The 14,630-nt window shown below is 40.2% G+C and overlaps 1 protein-coding gene across 1 annotated transcript; it reads right to left on the reverse strand.

Annotated features, from left to right (window-relative positions):
- Positions 1 to 2,638: 2,638 nt before the first annotated feature.
- On the reverse strand, positions 2,639 to 6,871 carry LOC147888247 (pentatricopeptide repeat-containing protein At3g03580-like). Its single transcript, XM_087393776.1, has 2 exons — positions 6,342 to 6,871; positions 2,639 to 6,254 (listed from the first exon to the last, which is right to left on the reverse strand). Exon 2 carries the CDS (start codon positions 6,251 to 6,253, stop codon positions 2,651 to 2,653), a length of 3,603 nt encoding a protein of 1,200 aa, XP_087249902.1. The 5' UTR covers position 6,254; positions 6,342 to 6,871; the 3' UTR covers positions 2,639 to 2,650.
- Between the last annotated feature and the right edge of the window lie 7,759 nt (positions 6,872 to 14,630).

The raw sequence follows: 14,630 nt of genomic DNA on the forward strand, positions 1-14,630 counted from the left end.
GCACTCCAAGACAACTCGGCTCGAAGCACAGCTAGGTTTTTTAATGAAAATATTATATGCAGGTATGGACGCCCTCTGTAGCTTGTGAGTGATCTAGAGACACATTTCCTTAATGATGTGATGCAACTACTCAGAAAGGAATTCAAAATCATGCATATAGTTTCCAGTACTTACTATGCTCGTGGTAGTGGTGAAGTTGAGTCAACTTACAAGATATTGAAACTCATTCTCAGTAAGACAGTGCACTCTGCTAAAGGTGAATGAGATACCAAGCTCCACTCTGCTCTATGGGCCTATATCTATGGGCCTATCGTACTGCTTATAAGGTGACTACAAATCTTACACCTTTCGTATGGCCTTTGGTCTCATGGTGGTTGTTTCTTTAGAATTTGAGGTCCTGAGTCTTCGAGTTGCTCCCGAGCATCCTTTAGGTGAAACAAAGGTAATCAAGCGGCGATTGCATCAACTAAGCCACTTGGATGAGTTATGCCTCTAATCTGCTTGGTCATGGATGGTGATACAATGTAGGAGGATAGCTTGGCACAATCGACATGTTGTGCCTAAGCATTTAAAGAAGGGTATGCTCATGTTACTCTACACTACTAAGTTGGGGCCTATCAAAACCCATTTTAAGCTGGGTTGGAATGGACCCTACCAGTTGGTGGAAGCTTTTGACAATGGGACAATGCAACTCAGAGACTTGGAAGGTAATGTGTTTTTCAAGTTGTACAATGGAAGCAAAGTAAAGCCATACCGAGCAACGAGTTCTTTAGACATATGGAACTCAGAAATAAAGCACTCGGTTGACAATGCCTTGGTAAATTTTGCTGAAGACAGTGCACCAGCTAGCTATTTAATTGTGTTTGACCAAGTGCACCGTGTTCCGCCATGTGGCATGATTAACGTTAAGGGCTTATTAATGCAGAATCATCATACTAAAGCAAGGGAGGCTCATGTAACCATTGATTTGACAAGAATGGCAGTTGCGATTCTGGACGACTACATTTGATCAGAAGCCCCACTGATCAAATCCGATTGCAAACTCAGTATACTTCATCGTCATCATCTTCAACAGCCATCTCTGTGCTCTCATTTGCTATCATTTTCACATTTTCATCAGCCTCTTTGAGCTTCCTACCTCCAGCTTCCCCCAGAGTCACCTTCTTTCTCCGTATCTAGCTTCGTCGTCTTTGTTGTGACGGAGAGGGCAGAGCGTCAAGCTTGACAGAAGCAGAAACGTAGCTCTCGTGTCTTCCCTCCGCACCCAATCGAAGATTTTTCCAACGACGTCCTTACTGGCATCCTGGCGTCAAACTGGCTCCTGAAGTTTGCTTAGCTGCCATGGAAGGATGTCTGTGATGAAGAGTTGGCGGAAGAGATCCTGTATGCCGAGGATGACCATAGCCTCGTCATCAATGAAACGCACGTTTGGATCTCCTCTAAGCTCTTGAAGAAGGCCTTCCCGCTAAAGCAACGTTCCAATCCTAAGAAGTTGGCGGATGCCAAATGCCATGATGCATTCTTCAAAGCACGCAGCTACTCATCCTCATAGGGATATCTCAGAAAAAAGGCGGGAGATGTAGGATTGAAGACCACATGCAGGTTCTTGTCCGAGCTCATCGGACTTTTAAAAGCGTGGGTTATATATCTCAGCAGTATGTGGCCTGAGCGATTACTGCGGTGCAAGAACGGCTTCCTATTGATTGGTTTATAATTTTTGAGAATCCATTCAAAAACCAACTCTGAGTAGTCAACAGGGGTTAGATGCATTTCAAGAGCAGTCCCCACCTATGCATGCTTTAACACCGCCGAATGTCAGGGCGAGTACCTTGGCCGAGAGCATTACCGTCCGGTGGAGGAGGGCCATCAGGAGCAGGCGGGCAAGAACATGCAGAGCAAGAGCAGGAAGGTGGATAGGAGCAAGAGCAGGACGGTGGATAGGAGCAAGAAGAGCAAGAGGAACAAGGTGAACAAGAGGAGGAGCAGGAAAGGGAGCAACAAGATGAACAGGGAGGAGAGGCACAGGAAGAAGAGTAGAAGCAGGATGACAAGGACAAGGACCAGGAGCAAGAGCAAGAGCATAAGGACGGGGCCAGCCATTGAGCAACAGGATGGAGAGAAGAGACCAGAGAACAATGGCGAGGGCACCTCTGAACAGGACAAACAGGGGGGAAATGGCAGAGGAGGGCACCCCCAAAGAACATGAGAAATCGGAGGGCATAAGTCTAGAGTTATTCACTAAATTGTTGTGCTAATTTTTGGTGCCTTTTTATTTGTCCTAGTAAGTATAAGCGCAAGTTTGGCAAATCCATCAACTACAATTCAGACTACATCATGTCCTTTACTTGCTTGGGGTAACTGTATACTTTTCTGTAGAGGATGCAACATGCCTCCCATCTTAAAGCTTTCTGCCTTATTAATTATAAGGCCTCTGTATTTCAGGATGACCTGCACTAGGGCCGTCGTGAGACTCGTATAATTTTTTTTCTTTAACCTATCAAGTATACACACGTCTTCCATTAGCGTTCCAGAAACACTACATTGAATAGATCTGGCAATTTTTGCACGCATCTTGATCTTATCATGAATATATCTCAAGTCATTCCTTTTCTTTTCTTTTTTACTTTTCTACCCTAATGGTGCATGCCACTTACATAACATATTTCATTTTGCATTCAACTTTTGAGACGGTCTTATAAGAAATATAGCAGTCAGAAAACATCATGAGATCTTTTGTGGCTTGGATCATTGTATGCTGGGGTCTACATTCCAGTCCAAAAGCCATAGCCATTTCTTCACAATGCCCATGAAAGTCATCTTCTTTCTTGACATTGGCAAGTGATTTTAACACCAAATCTGACCTGGGCACATAATGTTCCTCCTTTAACAGCCTATGTAATCTTTTCAATTTAGAATGTCCTTTCTGACTTTCTGGGTCAGTATTGCCTCCCACAATGAACCAACACATCTTGTCCTTTACCTCAAGCCATGCCATACCTGGCTTCTTCTCCACACCAGCAGCTTTCCTCAGCCCTTGCAATTCTTGAACTTTCTCCCACATGTAAGCCTCGGCATACACATTGGATAGAAGTACATACCCTGACGCATCACTAAAATCCAGGCAAGTGATCTTCTCAAAGGATTGTCCTCCTAGTTCTATATTGCCATACGTTCTGCAACTTGTGAGCAATGACTTCCAAGTCATAATATCTGGTGAGATAGGCATAGCTTGGAGGATGTCCTTAGCTGTATTCAAATGGCCAGTACGACCAAAAAGATCAGCGAGGCAGCTATAAAGCTCAATATTTGGCGTTAAAGAATGGTGCTCTATCATGGCTTTGAACTGTCTATGGCCCTCCTTGGCTAGGCCAGCATGACTGCAAGCAACAAGAATATTGGTAAATATCATTTTATCTGGGTTCAAGCCTTGTTGTTGCATGTCTGCAAGACATTGCCTGGCCATGCTGTAAAGGCCATATTGTGCATAACATGCAATCATTGCACCCCATGACACCTTATCTCGATACAATAACCTGTCAAACAAATTCTGTGCCTCCTCCAGGCTCCCACATCTAGCATACATTTCAACAAGTGAGCTAACATTGATTGCATCGAGTTCAAGTCCGGTTTTGATCATCTCATCATGGATCTGTTTACCTTGCCTTAAGGCTCCTATGCTGCCACAAGCCTTAAAGATGCAAGTTGATATTACTATGTCTGTTTTTATACTCTCCTGTTGCATTTTTGCAAAAAGTGCAAGAGCAACATGCTCATGCCCATGCTGAACATATCCTGTGATTATGGTCCCCCATGAAACTATATCTTGATTTGGCAACTTATCAAATACAATCTGTGCATCTTGCATGCTCCAGCATTTGGCATACATGTCAATCATGCTATTCCCAATAGGAAGATCTAGTTCATGTCCACTTGTAATGACTTGATGATGTATTAACCTACCATGTCCTACATATCCCATATTACTACAAGCTTTGAACGCCCATATGAAAGTGCCTTCCGTTGGCTTTAAGCCCTCTTGTTGCATTTTGTCAAAAAGCTCAAGAGCAAGGAGGCCATCCCCATGCTGGGCATAAGCAGAAATCATTACGGTCCACACAACTTCATCTCGATTTGGCAATCTGTCAAATACTTTATGTGCCTGCTTTAAGCTTCCACAACTGGCATACATGTTGATAATGGTGCTTCCAATGACCAAATCATGATCAAGTCTACTTCTGATAATCAGATCATGTAACAACCTGCCCTGCAAAATGGCCCCACTGCTACCACACGCTTTCAGTATGTACAAATATGTCACTTTGCCTGGCGTTATGTCTTCATCTTGCATGCTCTCAAAAAGCTCAAAGGCTTGAACACCATGCCCCTGCTCAACATGTGCTGCAATCAGCACATCCCATGATACCACGTCTGGGTTTGACAGGTTGCTAAACACTTGGCATGCCTCATTTAGGCTGCCACATTTGGCATAAACATCAACAAGAGTGTTGCCAATGTCCAAATCGGACTTCAGCACACTCCTCATGATCTGGTCATGTATCAGCCGGAGATTGTCTAAGGCACATATGCTGCCACATGCTTTCAATACAGCCAAGTATGTGACTTTGCTTGGCGTTATGCCCTCCTCCTGTAATTTCTCAAATAGCTCCAGTGCAAGGAAACCATGGCCATGCTGAGCGCACCCTGAAATCATTGCACCCCATGATACCACATTCCGATTTGGCAGATTATCAAATACTTTAAGGGCCTCCTGTAAATTTCCACATTTTGCATACATGTTTATAAGTGTGCTCCCAACCACTACATCTGCTTCAAATCCAAACTGAATGATCTTATTATGTATCATCCACCCCAGGTTTGAGGATCCAATACTGCAACATGCTTTCAAAATGTGCAAGAATGTCACTTTGCTCGGCTTTATGCCCTTCTGCTGCATGTTTTCAAAAATATGGAGTGCAAAGAGACCATCACCAAGCTGGGCATAGCCTCTAATTAATGCACCCCATGCCACCTCATCATGATTTGGCATCTCATCAAATACTTGTTGAGCCATATCAGGCCTTCCACATTTTGCAAACATACTGATCAGTGCGCTCCCTACAGAAACATCATATTTAAGGTCACTTTTGATGATTCGATCATGAATAATGATACCCCGATGTAGGGCTCCCGTGCTACCACATGCCTGTAAAATGCACAAATATGTGATCTTGCTTAATTCTATGCCCTGTTGTTGCATTTTATCAGAAAGTTCAAGAGCATAAGCCCCAAGTCCATGCTGAGCATATCCTGCAATCAATGCCGTCCATGATACCACATCTCGTCGTGGAGATTCGTCGAACACGTGTTGTGCATCCTTTAAGCTCCCGCATCTGGCATACATATCAATGAGGGTATTCTTTATGAACAAATTTCCTTCCAGACCACCCCTGATAATCTGGTCATTCATGAGTCTGCCCTGTGGGATAGCTCCAATGCTGCTACAAGCTTTGAGGATGCCCAAAAAAGTAACTTTGCTTGGCATAACCCCTAACTGATGCATCTGCTCAAAAATTTCCATAGCAAGAAGACCATGCCCGTACTGGGCATATCCTGCAATCATTGCATTGCACGAAACTTCATTTGGAATGGACAAGTTGTCAAACACCTTGCGTGCTTCCTCTACAGCCCCACACTTGGAGTACACATCAACCAGGGCATTTGAGATAATCAAATCCAACTCAAGTCTACTTCGGAGAATATGAGCATGTATCAGTCTAGCCTGTGCTATTGATCTCATATTAGCACATGCTTTCAAGATGTACAAGAATGTGACCCTATCCGGTTCAACTCCCTTCTGTAGCATCTTTCCGCATAAATCCAGGGCCCTCGTGCTTTCTCCTAGCTTGGCATGTGCTGAAATTATCGCATTCCATGTGATTACAGTTGGACTTAAAATTTTGCAAAAAACTTGATTTGCCTCCAACAAGCTACCGCATAAGGCAAACAACCGGATCAGGTGATCTCCTAAAACAGCAATCGAATCGAGTCCATTGCTCATCATAAGCGAATGAAGCTGCCTGCCAACTGTCAGATCTTTCTTTCTGGCACATTCCTGCAAAAAACAGTATACTGTGTCTCTTGATGTCGAAGTATGTTCCAGGTCCCCCCCCTCAAGCGCTTTTATCAGATGTTTGTTTTCCCGCAGCTTGCTGGAATCTCCAGCAAATCCAGACATCCCACGATGGACTGCCATCCTAGACAACAAGGAATCACTTAGACAGCAGGCTAGATACAAAACCACAATTGTAAATGATGCTTCCAAATAGTAAAGGTAGACGTACCAACTTAGAAGGCACAGTAGCAGTACAATTATGAGAACATCTTTTACCAGCTACATAGCCTGAAGTCCTATAATATGACAACAAAAAGAACGTAGAAGTCTCGATGCTCTGAAATGTGCTACAGCTTCCTTCAACATAGCCACCGTCGTCTTCCCCCATGACAAATACGAGATCAATCGATAGAGTCTTCCGTCTTTCATTGTATGTACATTGTATAGTCCAAAAAATTCACCGGACCCAAATTCAGCACAAAACTTACGCAACGGAAATTTTCTGTTTAAGAACGAGAATAATTACTATCGTGTTCTCTTGTTGCAGATAGCTTGGGCACATGGTATGCGTTCCGTTCTATTCCCGTTTCATTTCCGTTTTAAGGTGACTGCAGGATTTATGAGCACATGCTCAGGGAGTGTTCTCTGAGGTCGAGGGCAGCATTTCATTGGTTGCCGAATCCTCGCTGACCCTTACCTGCGTGTGCAGTCCAATTGCAATGGGTCAGGCCTTCCGGTGGCCTTTCGTTTGCCACCTCAGCAGGAACCTCCCTGAAGAGCTTGAAAAATGTGCCCTAAGGGTGAGAGTGTCTTGGCCATTATGAGGTCATGGATACTAAGGAACAAAAATTCCACCATTGCAGGGAAGTCATGAGAAGTATGACAAGGTCGAAGCTAAATGTGGGTTCAATGGAGGAGGAAATAGAATCACACCAACAGATTGTAATTAACTCATGCTTGGTGTTGCTAATTAACTCATGATTGGTGTTGCCGTTGGAGGAGTTGGGAGTACAAATCTTTTAACTAGGATGACAACCCATCACACTACCTTTTAGAGGATGGCCGCTAGGTAGTGTGAACTTAGCCTAATTAGGAAGTGAGCGGCACCATGATTTTAGCATAGTCGTGTGGGTTAGTTGTGATAGGTTGGGTGAAACATTTAAAATTAGGCAATCACATATGTGGCATTTGTGATGATTGATTTTGCAATAATCCAATGACTACAAATCCACGATCATAAATTGATAATTAAAAAGCCTAGCTTGCTCCTTTCGGACCTGCTACGTAAATAAAGTGATGTAAGAGTAGTTGTGAATTGCTTCTATAACACAAAAGTACTTACTTTGTATTTATGCCTCAAGACTTACTGCATCAAAAGATAGCATTCTCAAGACTTGACACACTAGAAGACTTGTGACCTACTGGCCCACAAGTCTAGAAGTAAACCATCCACAAGGATCAGGTGTCATGCCATATGCTATATCTTTCAGGTCTATGAGAAGAACTACATGTTGAAGCGCATGGAGTTCATCACTAGATTCGATGGATGGAGTAGAATCCTAAAAGATGGGACAGACTGATCACTAATAGGAGTAGCAAAGTATGTAGTCATTGGTGATCAAGAGCAGAAGCAATGAGAGGGATGGGGATGCAACAGGGGGGAGTCAAGGGACGAGTTAGGGTGGGAGAGATTGTTTTTTGTAACAAAGTGTATGAAGATAAGAGGAGAGAGGGAGACAAGAGAAGAGGTTAGACTACGAGCTCACTTATACAAGAAGTGTACTCATGTTTCTTAGAGCAAGCTTCTTGTGTTTGGTCTTTGCTAAGTGATGGCCTATCTTTCATATCCCATAGCTCGTTGCTCATTTGGGTGTTGGGACCGTCTCTTTTACATTTTGATATCTTGTTCTTTGTTATGTTCAATTCATTTTGATGTCTGATTCATCAATGACAAGGACAAACATGTCTTATTTAGTTGATGGAGATGGAATGGTCCTAGTTGAGTTTTGAACAACCAGGACTTCCTACCATGGGTCACCGATGTGGGTGCAATCATCAAAATGGCAGTGCCTCAAGAACATCTGGAATAAGGAGTTGGAAAAGGGTGGACTAAGTTCAAAGGTTCTAGTCATGATCTTTGTGAATGCCCCTCGAAATGGAAGGTACAAACTTCTGCTTCTTTTGCACCTTCTATGAAATTGATTGGACATGATACCTTTGAATGTAAGTACACAAGGGGTTGAGAATTTTTTTGCCAGAGCTTGGACAATGTGACTTTTGTTCAATGGACCACGCCAACCATTCCTCCGCCTACATCCTTAGCCCTTGCAACTGCTCCCATAAAACCATCTTTATGTACCGCTATTCCATCCTTGGTTTGTGCAATGCTACACACACATACCAATGATAGATTTGTTCACACACCATGGTAAGATGTTATCGAGGATTTTAAAAAAATACTAGATATCCATCTTAAGGATGGAGAGATAGATCCTAATGATAGCATCAAGGACCTAGGAGACATCTTAGAGATGGAGAAGGTGGGAGGTAGGATACAAAGGGTAGTGAGGACCATGAAGCAATGGACATGAAGTAGATTTGAGATGGGTGCAATTGTATAACTACCAGTGGGAGTCTCAGGCCCTCCATGAGAAATACTCGAAGATGCAGAGAATGTAAATTTACCTGAGTTGTACTTGTTGGCACTGATATGAGCAAGAAAAAGGTGACAAGGCAAGCTCACAATGTGAAAATGAAGAGTAGAGAGAGAGAGTGAGAAAGAAAGCACACCATAAAAACCTACAATGTACACCATAGAGTGAGAGAGTGCACCATAGAATCCCACACTATACACCATAGAGTGAGAGAGCATATGATCAAAACCTACAATGTACACCATAGATTGAGAGAGTGCACCATAGAATCTTGCAACGTGCAACTCTACCAACAAATCAAGACAAATGGTGTTATATGCAGCTTTATTCCAAGGGTCAAGGTTAGGGTTTTCCCATGTCCCCTTTGAAGGGTCGTCTCTACACTAAGGTCTATGATGCAATTTACACCCTTCTAAACACCCCCTCTTAAATTGCACTAGGAGGTTGATATATAAAAATATTTGGGGAGTTTTGAAAATTTAGAAGTTGCATTATTACAACAAAGCTAATAGAGAAGAGCCTCTAAGAAATTAGAGTACATGCATAAGTAAATTGACTTTGTAGTAGAACTCTATACATAGAGTACAACTTAGCCATTATTTTCCCCTCTTAAGTTGTAGCTAGCATATTCTAAGCTATTATCGCAATTATGGGAGCTTGTTGGCGGAAAGTGGCTTTGTGAAGATATTGGCAAGTTGTTCTTCTATCAAATACTAAAGAATGTTAATCTCTTCATTTATTATATTTTATTGGATGAAGTGATAATACACTTCAATATGCCTTGTTCTGGCATGAAATGCTAGAATTTTTTGCCAATTAGATGCTACTCGTATTATTGAAATAGAAAACTTTGGTTCCCCAAAAGAATTCCAATTTTAGAGAGAAGACTTTTGAATCAAATTGCTTCACATGTGGCATTGTTGGTTGATCCTATGTATTCTGCATTTATTGAAGATAGGCAACTCTTGGTTGCTTCAATGGTGTTCCCCATTCATCTCAACTAGGGCACCTATATTAATTCCCTTTTTGGATCCCATAACCACACCTTCTGCATCAGATTTTATGTTAATCCCAATACCCACATTGATGCAAATTCGTATTGGATATGGTTCTCCATCCTCAATGGCTACATGTGAAAGGAGAGACGATGATTGTTGGAATTTCTCTACAAAGCTCATGTGAAAACCCATAAGTTCAAGGGTCAGCTACATGAGTACATAGAAGCACATGAGAAAGTTTCTCACTAAGGAGGTTGGAAGGGTCTAGAATGAACATGCCTTCTAACACATCTTTTCATCATCCTTGGAGGATGTAGTTGACCTCAAGCCCATACTAATCATTTCCAAACATGTTTAGACCTCAGAGATAATTTTTTAAGGACTATTAAGCTAGAAATTTTTTGACCATGATTATCATGAAGTTATCTTTAAAGTCCAAAGTTTCGTTATCACAAGTACAAGGGTCAGCTACATAAGTATACAAAAGCACATACGAGAAATTTTCACTAAGGAGGCTAGAGGGGTCTAACACATCTTTTCATCATCCTTGGAAGATGTAGTTGAACTATGACAACCAATCCCTTAAGTATCATTTCCAAAAATGGTTAGACCTCAAGGATGATTTGTTAAGGATTGTTCAACATATCATTGTCTTGGTGTTATCTCTAAATCATAAACCAAAATAAATGTCTCGGCTGCTAAGATGCTAGGCCACTAGGGGAGATTTGGGGTCTCAAAAGGGCCTCAAATCAGTGTTTCCTAATTTCAAGGGATTAGAGAGGGATTTGAGGTATACCAATGAGAGTGCTCCTTTGTGTGGGACAATGGTACATTAAGGTGTACAAAAGGACATTTTGTGCATTGGGGGTTTCTATTTTTTGAGCAAAACCATCCGAGCATTTGAGCAAATTGAATCAAAATGTAATTATTTGTGTCAAATTTCATGAAATCAATCCATGTATAGGGACCCCTTTTTGTGAATAAATGGGGCATATTGTTTAAGAAAAGAAATGGATATCCTCATTTCTTATTAACCAAGTCTTATAGCTCTCAAAAATCTTGAAATTATGCCATGATTATGGACCTCTTTTGTAAATGAAGGGGTCATATTGCTCAATATAAAAATGGATATTCATAAATTTAATTCACTACAATAAGACGTACCCAAAAGACAAGGTGAGCTACTAGACCGCTTTTTTGATTAAATGGGCTATATAGTCCAAAAAAGAAAAGGATTACTTTAGACCTTCGTGAAAGAATGGATTACTTTTAATGTTAGTAAAATTCAATTTTGCCTTATCTGTCTTACGCTAGCCCAATTTTATGTCAAACTATTTTCCACTCATAGTTTCCTATTTTGTACATTGGCAAGTGTATGCTATTTCAAATAAGTTTCCAACCTACATTACTACAAATGTAGACATGATTTATCACATAAAAGACATGCTTGGTAGGAAGTTCATCCTATAGAATGTCCTCTGTCTTACATTAGCCCAATTTTATGTCAAACTATTTTCCACTCATTGTTTTCTATTTTGTACATTGACAAGTTTATGTTTTTCAAATAAGCTTCCAACCTACATTACTCCAAATGTAGACATGATTTATCACATAAAAGACATGTTTGGCTGGAAGTGCATCCTATATAATGTCCTACCACATGTATCAAGTAGAGAAACAACCAAAGCATTTCTAATAACAAAAAAACTTACAATAAACAGTAACCAATAAAATCTTGATAACTAATAACCAAAAAATAAGTTGAGTTGTTGGACCCCTTTTTTGATTAAATGGAATGTGTAGTCCAAAAAAGCAATGGATTACTTTAGATCTTAGTAAAATCCATTTTTAAAAGCTTTCTTATAGTAGCCCAGATTTAGGTCAAATGAATTGGTTTTCTATTTTCCTATTTGTTGTACCTTGACAAGTGTATGTTCAAATAATTTTTCAATCTGTGTCACATCAAATTTATCAAAAAAGTCTTGTTTACAGTATTGTGATTGTATAGAATGTCCTACCACAATTATCAAGTAGAGAAATAAGCCAAAATTGTCCATAATAAGAAATAAAAAATATTTCAAAAAAACTATTTCTATAGATCAAAATCCTTAAGGCGAAAAGGATTATCCTTTCATTGTTTATTCACCACCATCATGAAGGTAAAGTCTCTAAAAATGCAATAGACTTCAAAAGTACTATCTTGGTAGTTCAAAATCCTCATGGAAAAAAGGAATATTACAATAGTGCTTTCATTTTCAGTACACCGTCATTGTTTGTTCACCACCATCATGAAGGTGAAGTCTCTAAAAATGCAATAGACTTCAAAAGTACTATCTTGGTAGTTCAAAATCCTCATGGAAAAAAGGAATATTACAATAGTGCTTTCATTTTCAGTACACCGTCATGAAGGTGAAGTGTCCAAAAACTAGACCCCTAGGGCATGTGTGATTCTTGGAAGATCTCTTTTTTAGTCAAGGTGGCTTGGTGAACAAACATATTATTTTTTGTATCCAATCAAAGATAGGAAAGGAAGATGTAATAAATATGTTTGCATGGAATATAGGCATCCATTTTGCATGATCGTCCAATGAACTCTTCAGAGTTGCAAGAAGGAAATGGAGAAATATCAACCTTGTATTCAATACCCTTTTGCATTGATCCTTCTATAGAAACAATGAACTCAGCATGCTCCATGGCCTTCACAATTGTTGCATCTTTAACAACGCATTTCATGTCCAGTGATCTCTAAATTCTATTTTCCATTTCTTTGGTGATATTGTTTCTCCATCTGATCGCTTTGCCATCTCGCACGTCGAAGTCGATCTTCATGCAATACTATTCTTTCATCATGGGCTAGAATTGTTGAAGCACAACTTGCACCCACCATTGGAGTTGTCACTCCTAATATGACAAACCCTGAGCTTGTCAATCTGGCAATCTCTTCACTTGTTAGTGATGTTCCTGATTGAATCTTCCTTCCTAGTGATGGTTCTGGAATACCAGTAGTACTAGTTGATGGCTTCCATGTATGGGTTACATCAATTCCACAAAACTAAATCATTTGTGAACGCAATCCAATTGGTGTTTGAATCCTCCCAAAAAATGACGGTGCAACAACTCCACATCGATTTTCATGATTCTTTACATTGACAAGCTTGTTGCATTTTCCTCCTTGGCCAAGACAAGCCTAGCAATGGACTTGGCTTCCCATAGGAACTCTTCGCAATGCCCAATTTGCATCATGCAGTTCATATTCTTGCACACTCTTAGAATCATCATCCGTAAAGCTCTTGGTTGTAAATTTTTTACTAGATTTTGGTGGCATAGAGTATCTTTTTTTATTTGCATAACGATACTCAGGACAATGACTATCATCCTCACATATATTTAAAGGCATTGAATTTGGCTTCTTCTTATGCACAATCTTGTCATCTCCATCGACTAAACAAACTTCAGATGCAACACCCATTTCCTCTGCAACATCACTTGTCAAATCAACAATTTTTTTGGCACTAATGTTAATTTGAGATTGTTAATATCTTTTTTTAAAGATATCTAGACTTGGCCCACTACCGATGAATTGGCCCTTCAAAAAAGATGTGTGTCTAAAACTTTGTAGAATTGCATTTGAGAGGTCACTGACAGAGGCAGTGTAGAGACCAACATATTTAACATGACTCAATCCAACCCTCCAACTACCATGAATAGAATCTGCTAGATTTGTTCAAGGTATCAAGTACTTCTCATTATCTAACATGCTCTACAACCAAGCATCACACATATATTTTAATTGTGAAATTACATTATTGATAGCATAGAAACCAATTCAAGCAAAATACAAAACCGTATTGGCCGCATGGGAAATCCTAGCACGCCACCATGCAAACCAAGTTTCAAGTCGTGGCAATTCTGAATCACTTACATGGCCTGCATTCCACCATGTCCTGAGGCTTCTCGTTTTGACTTTTGCAGCCTGCTTTGTAGAGGCATCCTTCCAGCATCTACATTGAATTTTGAATTCCTCTTGGCTACCAACTTTTATACAAGCCTTTGCATGGGAGTGAAGACTTTGCTCCCAATGGAAAAGGCATGACCACTCTTTTCCTTCCATTTTAATATCAAATCCACCATTGAAAATGGCACATATAGCTCTCTAGTTGGCTTGGGCCTCATCTGCCAAGAACCCTCTGAATTTAGCACGGTCAAAACCTTCTGAAACCATTACTTTATTGAGAATATCCCAAATTAGAACTTGTGCATCAGTGTCTTCCACCTTGAAGTCCCAAGTTGCAATTGTTTGCAACTCTTGGATAAAAGGATTATACACATGACAAGCCATTGTAGTCCAATCTTTCATTCTCTTCACAAAATCAAACAACACCCAACAATGACCAAGTTCTCCCCCAAGTCTGATCTTATTAACCAAGTCAACTCCTGAAGTAGAACCTTGGGTAGACATTTTAAATACATGACACCTATTAAATGCACTATGTTGCAATTGTCCAAGAAACACTACACTTTGGAAATAATTGTATCTATAATATTGTTTTAAATATAATGTTCCATCTAATCCATTTGACATGGGTCGAGAGTCACGCCACCCCTCCTCAATCCATCGTGATAATCTAGATATACATAGACAAAAAATGGTCAATATTCATGTTAATAATATAATTAAGAAAACCAAGGCAATGAGTAATAGTATTATGGTTAATTACCTTCTCTTATCGAGCAAAGGTTCACACTGTTGTAGCAAATCTTGTAGCTCAATATCTGACATCTTAATCCCATCTTGCACTTTTTTAGACAATAAATTTTCCATAATAATGTCTTGGACAATTGTATTTTGTACTCCTTTAAGGCATA

Source organism: Dipteris shenzhenensis, chromosome 22 (genome assembly GCF_047967505.1).
Source record: "Dipteris shenzhenensis isolate YYH24624 ecotype China chromosome 22, Dip_SZ_1.0, whole genome shotgun sequence".
Taxonomy (NCBI): Eukaryota; Viridiplantae; Streptophyta; class Polypodiopsida; order Gleicheniales; family Dipteridaceae; genus Dipteris; species Dipteris shenzhenensis.

Coding starts and splice junctions, on each gene's coding strand:
- LOC147888247 (XM_087393776.1), bottom strand. CDS start 6,253: ATGGCAGTCCATCGTGGGATGTCTGGATTTGCTGGAGATTCCAGCAAG.